Here is a 14,404-nt window from a genome sequence, read left to right as displayed (position 1 = left end):
GATCAAGATCTAGTTAAGTCGTTGGGATTACAGTGGCAGACAGTTGCGGATGAATTTCAATTCAAAATTACGCCGAGAGAAAATAAGGGACACTTGACCAAGAGGATGATATTAGCAGAGCTAAACGGAATATTTGATCCACTTGGTTTCCTGTCACCAGTATTGATAAAGGGAAAGATATTTCTCCAGAAATTGTGGGCAATGGAAATTGAATGGGATACTAAATTGCCAAATGAAATTCAGGAAAAATTGAGACAATTCTACCAAGAGTTAGGGCATCTAGAAACCATACGAATACCAAGAAAGGCAAGGCCTGAAATCAGTGACGTGACGGTTATTCATGGATCCTACGATGCTTCAGAAGAAGCATTTGGGACTAGCTTGTATGTGCGCTCGCGAAATATTAAAGGAAACTGGCATTCCAGATTTCTCAGTTCATAGACGCGAGGCATAGGCTTAGATAGCAGCTGGCCAGCCGTGCTCCACAAATTGTGAGTTTTTCCGTATTATTATTATTATTATTATTATTGTTGGGCCAGAAAGGCCATTTTTTATAATCTTGTGTATTATTTTAAATCTGTGATATAATACAACTAGTCAATTACCAATCAATTTTGTTACTATTTATTTGAATTACCCTGCCATTAGTTTTTAAGCCTACACGCACACACATATATACACATCTACACATCCACCACACACTTGAGCTCTCGAGTTTTGCTCGGCGATCCTGTCCACCTCCCTTGAGTCACTATACACCACGAATTAAGATATACAGGATGCCGAACGAGGGCTTATCAAGTGAAGACGGAAGTTTCCAAAAATCCAGAATAACTTACAGCGCTTTTTAGCCACAGTGGCGTTTAATGAACTAAAACAGTGCTACCATCTATCAAGAATTATAGTTTTACGTATCTTTATCATAAAAATTATCATCATGTTAATTTCCCGCCACTTTTATGAAATTGTATTAATGTTGGATTTGTAATTATTACATTATAAAATGCATTATGAATATTATGAATATATGTGAATAAAGATATAAACTATGATAAATTTACTAATATTTTATTTTGGTATTGGGCATGATTACATGAAAATTAATAAAAAATAGAGCTGATAAGATATTTGTGGATAAGCTGACTATTCATAGTATACAATATAATGTCCTCATGCTTGTATTAAATCAACTGATTTTACTTATTTAAACGATTATAATATAGGCTGCGAGCTATTAATTATTGATGTTCGTTTTATAAGGAGTCAATTAAAATAGTAAATTGTTATACCCAAATAGTATACCAGGTAAGTATATTTAGTTATGTCCAAATATTACCCTGTCAAATGCTGTGTACCACATTGTACATCAACTGACAAGTCGAGATTTGGTATACCAAAAGATTTGTTTTTAAAATGGGAGGAAGTAATAGGTGTACCATTAAAACCAAATTTTAAAATATGTGGAGCTCATTTTTTGAAAAATGATATTGTTAGTACTTGGGAATCAGGAAGCAAGAAAACAAGTTGTAATGCATGTTTATCTGGAATAAAAAACATTGACAACCATTCCAATACACAGGCTGCAAAGCTTCTTAACCTGAAGTCTCGTGGTTACTTAACACATCCTGATAGCAATTTTTTCATGCTTCTAAAACTAATTGAGAAGTGTTTTGTCAAACACAAAGACAGTCAAAATGTGTTTGACGACACAGTTGAAGAATTTTTTAATAATAATTACCTGGTTCCTTTTCCGTGTGCAATCCACAAAGAAGATATGGTTGAATTTATATTTACATCATATATTGCAATGAGGATGAGACAATATGCATACATGACTAATCACAAAACAAAAAGCACTAACAAAGTTAAAAAAAAAATAGCCAAATTGGTATCAAAATAGTTTTTAAAAAGTTTTATTTATACAAATTGAATATTGACACTAGTAATTAAAACCAATAAAAAAGTATTTTACATACCTATCAAATGAATTATTATTATATCAAAGAAAACTTTTATTGTACCTATTATAATATTATTCATTTGTTGAGAAATATGTCTTGTATACCATCTTAATAATTAATATTTTACTCATGATTTTACTTATGTGATTATGTTTATTATGATACTTGATAGTCGTAATTATACAAAATTAGTTAAGAATTTCGCCACCGTAACCATTTCAGCGCCATAAGTTAATTTGGGAACCTGGAAACTTTCGACTTCACAGAAATACTGATAACAGGCTGTCGTTCGGCATCCTGTATATCTTAATTCGTGCTATACACACATACACACAAATAGACAGGTCGGTCGGTGTGTGAGTGAGGTTAGGAGAAAGCAGCGATCAGATAAACGAGCTATTATTGTTCCGTACCTGGCACGCACAAAGTTATTACTAGAATTGGTATCGGATGTTCAATACTATTTTCCATCACATAAACGACGAATTTTCTGTAGACATTACTGAAAACTGATAAAAAATTAGTGAAATTATTGGAAATTTGTTCAAACGCAATCATGCAGGTCGATAATCGACAAATATACTTTATAGAACTGTGTATGGTACGATGTGGGCATATGACTATCTTCATAATATCTGAACTTTTCAATTACCAAGCTAATCATTTGATTTTCAAATTTTTGATACGGCAGCCATTTAATAATATTTGAACTTAGCACTTTAAATTTTCTAAAATAATTTAAATGAAAAGAATTTTGATGAATCAGAATAAAAGTTACTATTTGTATTAATTATATCGAGTCATTCATAAACAAACTAGAGATTAGATTTTTAGATCGCCATAATAGTTTTGAAGTTCGGTTCCTAATTAAATTTCGTTTAAATAATGCGAAAGCAGTTCCCGCGACGTCATCGATTTCAAACTAAAAAAAAAGTTCCTAATTAAATAAATTTAAACCAGCCAAGTCCACGACCTCACTCCATCTTCAATCTGGTACCATATTCCAACGCAGCATAAATCCGTTGATTGTGCATCTCGAGGGTTTTTTCCTAAGAGCTAGTGAACCATCCAATGTGATGGAGAGGCCCTCCAACCTCCCACTTAAGGTTACCATCATCAAAAGAAAATGAGTCTGATATTACTTCACTTGTCGAATAAAGAAAATCTACTGTCCTCAGGCCCTGATTTAGTGAAATAGGAGCCCTGTGCACTATAAACTTTGGGGGCCTTTTTTAACAAAAAATGTAAAAAATAATAATAGGTACATATTTAACAATAAAAAGTTCAATTCATTTATTTAATTATAATAGACATTTTTTTCTTGTTTTTTTTTGCAAATTCAGCAATTATGTCTTCAAATGTTAACTGTTTAGTAACATCATGGTTGATTGCCAGTAATGATAAAGAGTCCAGTTTTTCTTGTGTTAAAGTAGAGCGCATTCGATTTTTTTATACGTTTGAGTACAGAGAATGAACGTTCACTACTACAATAAAATTCGTGCACGGCATTAATAAATATATTTGTAACATAATGTCCAAGTTGGGAAAAGTATGGTGAATATTCATTCTTCGAATATATTTCAAACAATAATGGGGATCTTGAAAAAAATTATTACCGAGAAATGACTTTTTCAACTGGCTTATTAGTGATTAGTGTAAACCGTATGAAAACTACGCATGCTGCGGCGGCCTCCTTTGCCCTGTGCTAGTGCACCGCCTACACATGCGTAAATCAGGGCCTGAGTCTGTCCTCTTTAACAGTAAAATCCTTGATCATAGACTTACTTGGTCGATTCTCCCCTTTGGGAAAATTTCTTCGAATCATAGGTTAGGTGTACCTTATATTTTTCGATTCTCTCGGTCGCGTAATACAACTCGATTTTCAACAACCATCAGTGCAGATAAATGGCCCATGAACTAACTACGCTTATATTTTTTCCCCAACGAAATGTGCTCATCGCCTCAAATTAAGCTCTGAAGTCACCACTGAAACTTTTTTATTAGAATTTACACGGTTTGCAGCTCGCAGTGGAACTATTCTAAAATACACAATGATGGGGGGAATTAATTCACTGGCACGTCCAAATTACTCACACCATTACTCTTACTCACTCGCTCTCAGTAGTTTCAAGATCGAGTGCACGACCCATTATCAACACTATAGACCAGTTGGTATTTCAGCTCATCAGCATTTCTACACTTTGGTGGTGGACTGTGGGAGACATTTATTAAGTCCTTTAAAACCTTCTTCTCCCGACAGTTAGTGACCACTTCTTAGCAAGTTAGCACCATCCTCACTTAAATCGAAGCTACGCTTATCTCCTGGAACTTAGTGCCACAAGTAATAGACTCAAATTGCTTAGAGGCTCCCACTCAAAGTCATTTCTTTACTCTTAAACCTTTAACATAATTTCCAGACCCAAACTTGGATGTTCTCAAAACTAATGAGGTTTACCATTGGCTCATTTCCGATACATTATGGGAATCGGTGAAAAAGTGAACATTTAACCACTTTTCAACTTCAGAGAAAATGGACCGACCACCGCTGAGCATTGGTGATCCCTTACAAGAATCAATCCAATCCAGGGCTTGGAACCGAAATAAAAAATACCTGTATTTTAACCAGAACCTTTTGAAAATATTGGAACCGGAACCTTACCGAAACCCTTTTTTGATTTTCTTAAGAACCTAAACCGGAACCGGAACCGTTATTTGATGGAAGAGAATTTTTAGGTTTTTTCGGTTCTAATTTTATTCAATTGCTTAATATATTTAGATAGGTAATAAACAAATAAATATTAAATAATAATAGTTGGTTCATACAATTTGGTTGATACTTGATGTTGTAAATGTATACGTGTATTTATAATCTAATATAGTTTAATAATATAATAGTTTAATCTAAGAGTATAATAATACAATAATATAATCTAAGAGTTCCAGAAAACAATAAAATATGAGCAGTTACTAAAATAAAAATATATAAATAATGAATATTGTTTTGGATGAAGATGTCTGGTAATGTTGATGAATGATGTCTAATAAAATGATTATTAAAACGATAAAAATACGCATCCGTATAAATAATTGTTATCAGATTGTGACATGGACTAATAATTATTAATTATAGCTATTTATTTATGTATACATAGACATAATCATGGTTGAAATGTACATTAATAAACATTAATTTAGGATCACATTAAGTACCTTTTATTCAAAATATTATTTTTATGGAAAAAAATCTTTATATACCTATTGTGTACAATTTCTGGCATAAATTTCAGTACCTACCTAGTTGTAAGTTCAAACTGAAATCTGTATCTGCACCTTTTTATTGGCATTTAATTTACAAAAACCAAAAATTTAGGATAATAAATCGAGGGAGAGTCACATTAATCATTTAATATTTTACTCAGTTACTTCTAAGGTATTAAGTAAGCAAACAAGTGATAAAAGCAACTAAAGAGAATATAATTGTATCAAATTATCCGATGCTCTAGGACCACTGACTTCTTACAACACGAGTCAATACGTTTTTTTAATATTCGTTTTGGCTGTTTTTGAAACAAATTAGAGAACATAAGTGCTTTAACCCATTAAGACAGCCATAATATAGATAATAAGGACGATGTACTTAATAATGCGATATACTCTATTTTGTTTTTACTTTTTGAAAATAATACAAACCCCTCTAAATACCGGTATTTACCGGTACCGGAACCGAAACTGTAATTCTATGATTTTAAGAACCAGTACCGAATTTTTTTTTTTTTTTGAAGAACAGCATTGGAATCGAAACCGAAAAAATCATAAAGGTTCCAAGCCCTGAATTCCAATCATTGCATTAGCGGCTTGGACGTGTTCAACAATTTAAACAAAACTCTCATTCTACAAATTAGTTAATTTAGTAATAAACAATTTTCTCTATTTAAAAGTAAATTATTTTCGGTTATCATAAGCCAGCAAAAAGTTATTAGCTCTATCAATATCATGTATTCTCCACTCCCACTGGTGGGAGTTTTAGCCACACCAGAAGTTTAATTTGATTATTTGCAAAGCCAACTTCCTTCCTCCGGGGTATTTGATAATATATCTTGCAATAAATCTTCTTAGGTTCTTAATAATTTTAAATTTCAATTATAATAAAAAATGTAAATCAATTTTTTAAATCTGTCACTGTATTTTATTAGAAATGTATTAATAATATGTTTACAAAAAAGGAACAATAGTCAAAAAACAATTCAGTAGTCAATTATAAGACACTTGTTTTTTTATATGATTAAATTTAAAAAAGTTATTTATAAATTGATAACAATTTGATATGAACTAATGCTTAAAACATATTATTACATATTTATGACTAATAGGAGTCTGTATAAATCAAAACACTTTAAAGATAATTACATTTTGGATTTAACAATGTAAAACTTACAATAAAATAGGCAATAACATTTTGTATAGCTTTTGATATCAATGTGTCATAAACTTCTGCTTAAAATAACCTTATATAGTTATGACTTATTTGATTCCATTTAAATAAAAAATTACATTTTGGTTACAACAATTTTAAAATTAAAATATCAAAGCAAGAACATTTTGTAAAGCTTTTCATGATTGGGATCTTTAAAGTGAGGAATAAAATTGATCGAAACTATTTCTTTAATACCCTCTTTTTTGGTTGGTTTTTGAAATTGGGTACTAAAAAATAATAAAAACACAAATTTAATTAATTTAAACAATCATGAACGTATGTACTACATTTGATGCTAGTAGTGCTGAACAGCTTATCTCACAAATACATGATTTTACAAAAAAAAACCACAGATAATGATTATATAATAATTATAATTATGAAATAATATTAAGATGTTATGTATCATTTAGATATGATTTATTTTAAATTGTTGACAATTTTTACTAATGGCTGCTGAAGTTAATATTAAAACATATAGTAAACATATAGTTATTTCTTAGCATTGGCCTAATTAATATTAGTTAATACATAGCAACCAAAATGACCTAATCACTAGCGTAAGGTTAGCTACTCTGTTTTAAAAAAAATTACTTGGATATCAGTACTAAAAAAAAATGATTTTCCATTAGGTGAACAATTCTTTTTTTAGGCCAGTTCACCTTTAAAATATAAAATTCTAAAATATTTGATGTAATAGAATTAAATTGAATTTTCTAAGGATTTAGTTGTTCTAGTACTAAACACAGTTTTTCTTACTGATAAATTTGAAAACATTTTTTCATTTATATTGAAATAAAAATTATTGCAATACCTTATAAGTTAGCTACTTGCAAAATGAAAATTAAACAGCTAATATAAAATATTTAGCTAAAACAAAATGCCCGATTGAAGTTTTCTAAAAACTGGAAATCTGCTAAGAACTAGATATTAGGAAAATATATAATTAGAGTTTGATTAAAATATTTTTCATGTTGTTAACTTGTGTGCTAAATTTATAATAATTTACAAATACTGAGACTCAAACTGAAATTATATTGTTTCAAATTCCAAAAAAATAAAAAAAATACTTTATAATTAGCATTTAAATAAATAGATATTAAATAGGTATAACATTAAGAAAAATGTTTTACTTTTTATTTTTGAATACATAATATCTATTTGATGTTGTATATATTTTAAATAAATATTATTTAGAAGTTTTTATATATTGAGCTATGTTAGGTAGGATTAAGTTCCAAATACTATAATAGTTCAATAAGAGTCAACTGCATTAAAAAAAGATTTATCTTAATAAATATTTTTTTTAATGTATACTTTATACCAATACAATAAACCTTCATATGGCTAAACAATAAATTACATGGCATGTACAATTATTACTCTCATACTTACAAGTATAAATCAATTGCGTTTTCCGATACTTTCGGTTGTAGTTTATCAGTTAATTCTCGAAACTATAAAAAAAAAAATATATCAAAACTTAATTAAATAAAGAAAAGTCGGTAGTATATTTGCAGAGATATTTGAATTAAGCGTGAATAAGTAATTGTTAAAAAATAATATACTAAAACATAGTAATGTGAATCATACTTCAATTAGTATTTAAATGCATAAACTTTGTGAAATACAGTTACACAGATTATAAATAATATACTATACAAAAGTTATTTAACTCAGTGAAAACCAAGGCTGAATGAAGGAGTTGAATAACTATTGATTAAATGGCGAAATTAATAAATCTTTTCTTTTAAAGTAACTTCTAAATGAGTTATAATATCTGCAATATAAGTAACCAATGAGCTAATTAAATAAAAAATGGCGGTCCCAGATAGTCTACAAAAGACTGTCCAAAAGATTTATTGGTGTATATAACAGGAAAGTCATAATTTCTAAATTCTCTTTTTTTATCTAATTTATTGTAGTGATTATCTCGTCTAACATGTTTCAATAAATGCATTATTACTATTTTTTTGTAAAGGTACCTTAACGGTAATACACCAAATTCCATGTAATTTACTTTTGTAGATCCCGTAATAGTAAATTATATTTTCATATACTATCAAATTGACTTATTGTGCTTAGCTTAGATTGTAAAAATGCAGTTAAAATCCTATAAAATGTACAAAAAAAGATTCTAAATAATGACGGAAAACCAAGCAACTCCTAATTGCTTCTATGCTGTCTGCATATATTGTTAAATATATATTATACACTTATGTATAGTGATATAATTGCTATTAATGTTATTTATTTTACTATAAGTAATATGTTGGATAGAACAAATTTATGCAGAAAACATCATATTTGAAAATGTCATTGAGTGTATAAATTACAAAAATATACTTGAACTACCGACAGATAATTTTTTTCAAATTACAACAAAAAACATAACATTTTTATTCTTTGCCTTAAGTATTAAATATATATCATACCTTCTTTTTTAAATAATTGTTTCATATGTAAAATACAATGTGTTCAATTTATTATTTAAGTTGTAAATACGTATTAGTTTAAAATATAAAAAATGTATACTTAAATATAGTAAATAAATTATAATTGTATTATTTTTATCAAAAACTCTATGGTTTAAAAATGTCTAGAGATTTTTCACTGTACTTAAAATATAAAATATTATTTTTACACTTACTCTGTTATTATGTTTAGCGTGTTCTTTGGAAACTTTCATTAAAAACACACGACATGGGATTTTTAAATTTTTAGCTATATCAATGAACTGTTTTCTTGATTTTACATCCTGATTTGTATGGTCAATCACTACACTCACTCTACCATTACTTAAGTACTTGGTAGTTTTGGTAATACACTTTTGCCATGAGCCTAATGTATCTCTGTTTATTATTTTTATACGACCATGACAGAATAATTCATTAGCTGCAAAATAACTTTTTCCTGAACCAGGACAACCAACCATTATGATCATCTAAAAATTAATTTTAATTATTATTAAAATAATAAATTGCACATAATAAAGAGGGCTTACTTCTTTATGTGAGGTAAATAAAACTGTGGACGATAAATCTGTGTAGCGGACATTAGACAGAATGCCATTTGGATTGAAAGCAGGTAATGCAAAATCTTCTTCAGTAGATTTTTTCCAAAAGTATTCTTCAGGAGTATAAAATTTGAGACCAATATTTAATGCAAATAAACGATCACAACACGAATGATCTTTTTTAATTGGCTTACTATCAGAATCAAATCGAGCAGGCCGACCTGCTGCACCACCACAAAAAAAACTCTTATCCATGTCAACTGATATATCTCCATTGAACTAAAATAAGAATATATGAATATTATTTATTTAATTACATTTTAAAAAAACCAATAACCTTACATCAGAGACCAAAATATTCCACATTCCTGGTGCAGGCATTTTGTATATATCTTTTTGGGTGGCAATAAATACTTGAACTGGTGCTTTAATCAATTTAGGGATATTTTCAATTGTATTTTTAAGTGTGTTTTCCTTTTCTTTATTACCAACAATATCTCCTTGATAAGTAAACATCACTATTTTGTAACCATCATCTGACAATTTTTTAATAGATTTAGTAACTTCAAGGCTACACATTTGGTAGTCATCATCATCGTCAAGGAAAGCTTCACCAGACAGAGCAACAATAAACATTGTATCCATATCAAATGCCGCTATCTTAAACATTTTATAATAAGCTAAAATAAAAAGCTTCTAACTTAAATAAACAGTTTCAATTAATTACCACTTACCTTATCCGTAAAAACAATATTTGGACTATTAAACACTAATAATGTACCATCTCTAGTATCCCATCCCAATGTAGAATTTGACGGAGGAGTTTTAACTATAATTTCTTTATTTAAACAAATAGTGTTATTTTTACTGTAGTCCATACCATAAGTAGGTGTTAAAAAATCCAAATGATAAGTGTGATTGGTTTTATACAACAATGTTATTTTGTCTCCAAGATTTAAGAGTCTCTTTTCTCCTTTTATCATAGTTTGGTCATTAACAGCTGACCTGCTTTTACCTAATTGTTGAACCCATACTCGAGACACAGAATAATCAGCTACAATTTTCACTAAAATAAATAAATTAACTGACAATAGTTATTTAAATCAAATACTTAGATTATATAATATAATATACAAGCATGCAATATTAGTATATGATTTAATTGGATTTCAAAAATAATATGGGTTAAAATAATAGTGTAAAAATAAAAATAATTTTAATTTATTATTCAACATTAAAATAAACAAATAATTTATGAAGTTAGTATTTATAATAAAATATTTTTAAAGCAGTAAAAATAACTATTATATAGGGCAGGGGTGTCCAACCCCCAGTCTGCAGGCCGTATGTGGCCCGTGGTAGATTTTAATGTGGCCTTCACTTCAATTTAAAAACCATTAATTAATTTTACCTATATAATATATTAATAAAATAAAATAACACTAAAAACATTAAACATCAAATAATATTCCGTGTCATTTATCAACATAAAAAAAAAAATTCCAATATAGAATTATTGCTAAGCATATTATGTAGGTCATTAGTAGTATGTTTTAAATAAAAGCTGCCTTTGAACTAAAACTTAAATTATGGCAAAGTCAAGTTAAGGTGAATAATTTAATGTATTTCTCTGTGTTGGCCAAATACAATCCCAAGAATAGCGAGAAATACGCTTCTTTGATTTTAATTAATAATTAATTTTAATTAATATTTTGTAAGAATAGTCGATTCTTTGCTATTTTCTCAGCGCCATTTTTGGTTGATATTACTGCTGTAGAAACAAAATTTCAAACAAATCAACCGAATCAATTTCAGTTTCAATCAAATATTCAACTCAGAGAAAAATTTAATCAGTCATCTTTATTAGATTTTTATAAATTATATCTACCCAAAGAAATATATCCATATCCTCCATGGCTATGCCTTATTCCTGTAATCGCTTTTCGGCAATACCTACATTTGCGAACAATTGTTTTCAAGAATGAAAAACACTAAGAGTAAAAATCGGTCCACAATATCAGCCAAGCACCTTAAAAGTTGTTTAAAGATAGCCACAACTTCAATCGATCCGGATATTATTTCATTAAGCTCACAAAAACAGCAATTTAAAATTGTACATTAGTTTTATCTTTTTCTAATTAAATATTAATACTTGTAAAATAATTTCTGCCCATTATTCGCTATTGTAAAATTATAAAAAAATGTATTTTTGAATTATAGAATATAATTTAATCATTATATTTGAATGTATTATTATTAAAAAGTATGTGGCCCACAACGACTTCTACCTATATGATGTAGCACAGTCTTCACAAAAGGTTGAACAATGAACACCCCTGATATAGGGTACATTTCTGTTTTACCAAAGGAGGTCTTACATAACAAGTCGAGTGATGTTTTAGATTTTAATTAACCGAGTGATGGTCTTACCACGCTGGGTGTATATGAAAGTACTAACAATTTCAAATAGCTATGACTTAAAATCTTTATTCGACAGCCAAATTCTGAATTAGCCATTGCTTTCGGCAAGCTAAACTACATACGTTAAGACAAAAAAAAATTACAAAAAAGGGTGTCCGATAAAACAGAAAAGTTCCTTATAGAAAGTAAATAAAATAAACCTCAAACAATATTGATGTGAACAACATTATATTGTACTGATTCCATTGAAAAAAATATAAACGTAATAAAATACATCATTATGATTTAGTTTTGTTGGAATTGTAACTAATTTAAGCATCGTAGCAACACCACAGGGATATTTATGTACATCATATAATTATAATTATAACTACATGATCATCAAATAGGAAAAAACAAATTAAAACATACTTTAGTATAGATTAAACATTAATTATAAATAAACATATTCTTATGGACAATATATTGATACAATATTTTATTTACTTTGCTTTTTTGACATCCTGTAGTTGACTATTCCTGTCTGTTGTTTTTTCCCCAATATTAAAGGTTCATTATCCAGTAGTACAAATTTTTTATCTGGGTATTCATCAGATACTATAACGCAAAACTTGATGTTGTCGTTGGTCTTCAACTCTGACATTGTTAAACTGAGAAAATATGAAACGTGTTTAAAACATGAACTACATAAACTTATGACAACAGGTACTCAATAATTAAATCTTAAAAATCAGTAGTTTGTCAATAATTAAAAAAATTAAATCATTTTAAAAATTAATTTGAACATTGGTCACTAGAAGCGATATTCAGCGATATTCAGAGTCAGTGAATTATACTAGTACTTAAACTGTACTATAGTATTATGGTGAAGACTGAGGAGGTTATGTCAGGTTATTTATAATTTATATAAATAAAATTTAGTATTTCATAGGTAAGGTATAAATATCCCACCTCGCCTACAGTAATTAGTCAATGAATTAATTTTGATAACATAATAATAACGAAATATAGTAACCTTACCGCAATCAGTTACCAATATTGTTTGCCGTTTGGTGGTGAGTGGTGACAACGTCTATTACTCTATTTGTCTACTACCGCGGGGAACAGACCACGTTTATAATATTAATATAATTTCAGGTACTACGTGTTACGAACTACGGATACTACGGAGTACGGACTAGCCGAGTCACAGCCTTCTGCGACGGTCGTTCGTCTATTATCGTATTCTGGTTGGCCGTTGTTATCATTTTAGTATCATTCATTCAAAAACTTTACCAAAAATGTGTAGCTTTGCGCCCATAGAGTAAGACTCTATGGTTGCGCCGCGCGCCGATGTCCACTGTTGCCGTTTGCTCGCGAGCATGACTTCATAAACAGGACGTATGTCAGCCAACTATCGTATTTTTCCTATCACTAATGCCGGGTTGCATGAACAATCACTAAACATTTTAGGAATAAATAGTGAGCTAATGATCCCTTAAAACATGGTTTAGCGCCCCATGGTTGGTCCATTAAATTTTTTTGGGCGTTAAATTAATAATTTTTTCATGCAACCCAGCATTAGACTAAGTGCCTTAGACTTTGAATTAACGGTAGGTTACATCCCAAATACATTGATAAAGATATCATGGTTAATATTTCATTCGATTTTTCTATGTCTAGAGCACAGTTTATGAACAGAACGATTTTGCTAGTAACAGCCTGTTTATTTAGTCATGATCACCAATACACGGCCCGATAGTCATCGTGGTTACGTAATTTTGGTGAGCCCGGCTGAAGAGAACTCCACATCCGCAGGTGTCTTACAAACGCTTAAACGGACGTTATACGTATATGTGTTGTCTCCGTCTTACAAGAGCGTAACATATCAAATTTTACGTTCAGCAGATCAAGTTCAGCTCATATATATATTATATATATTAGGCACTTTATCTATGTCTATATTATAGTATGTATAGTATGTAGTCATAAAAGTAGTATATACAACGCAAGTTATATGATACTGGGTATTAGTGTAGGTAATCGGTCAAAATATCCAAGGACAAAATATCCACGGACAAAATATCCAAACCAAAATATCCAAGGACAAAATATCCAACGGTCAAAATATCCAACGGTCAAAATATCCAAATCTTGAAATGACAAATATTAATAATATACGACAATACTAAAAAATATGTATTATTAATAATTTTTTTTTTTTTTTTATTAGCTATCGGTATAAATCATTATAGCTCAACAATTACAATTTTATTAATAAATTTATATTGTGATGTTTATATACATATGTACTATAATATATAACATATAATACTAACATATAATAATAATTGTATTTTAACCTGGAAATTTCACGTACCTACCTAGCTTATCGTTTAAATTATCGACAAGATTAGTGTGGGATTATTATTTATTAGATTTTGTTATATCGTACCTATAGTAGTATTAGTATACTACATTACTATCTTTATTTAGTGTCCGGTTTTCAAACTCCGACAAATTACAGTTATCGTTACGTATAAATCTATCATA

The 14,404-nt window shown here is 29.2% G+C and overlaps 1 protein-coding gene across 1 annotated transcript; it reads right to left on the bottom strand.

Annotated features, from left to right (window-relative positions):
* Positions 1–6,143: 6,143 nt before the first annotated feature.
* On the bottom strand, positions 6,144–13,153 carry LOC111041613 (uncharacterized protein F21D5.5-like). Its single transcript, XM_022325923.1, has 8 exons — positions 12,893–13,153; positions 12,359–12,522; positions 10,186–10,517; positions 9,794–10,111; positions 9,440–9,730; positions 9,086–9,379; positions 7,831–7,892; positions 6,144–6,662 (listed from the first exon to the last, which is right to left on the bottom strand). Exons 2-8 carry the CDS (start codon positions 12,513–12,515, stop codon positions 6,545–6,547), a joined length of 1,572 nt encoding a protein of 523 aa, XP_022181615.1. The 5' UTR covers positions 12,516–12,522; positions 12,893–13,153; the 3' UTR covers positions 6,144–6,544.
* Between the last annotated feature and the right edge of the window lie 1,251 nt (positions 13,154–14,404).

Source organism: Myzus persicae, unplaced genomic scaffold (genome assembly GCF_001856785.1).
Source record: "Myzus persicae strain clone G006 unplaced genomic scaffold, MPER_G0061.0, whole genome shotgun sequence".
NCBI lineage: Eukaryota > Metazoa > Arthropoda > Insecta > Hemiptera > Aphididae > Myzus > Myzus persicae.
Note: the sequence above shows the minus strand (reverse complement) of the source record. Positions and strands in the feature narration are given on the sequence as shown.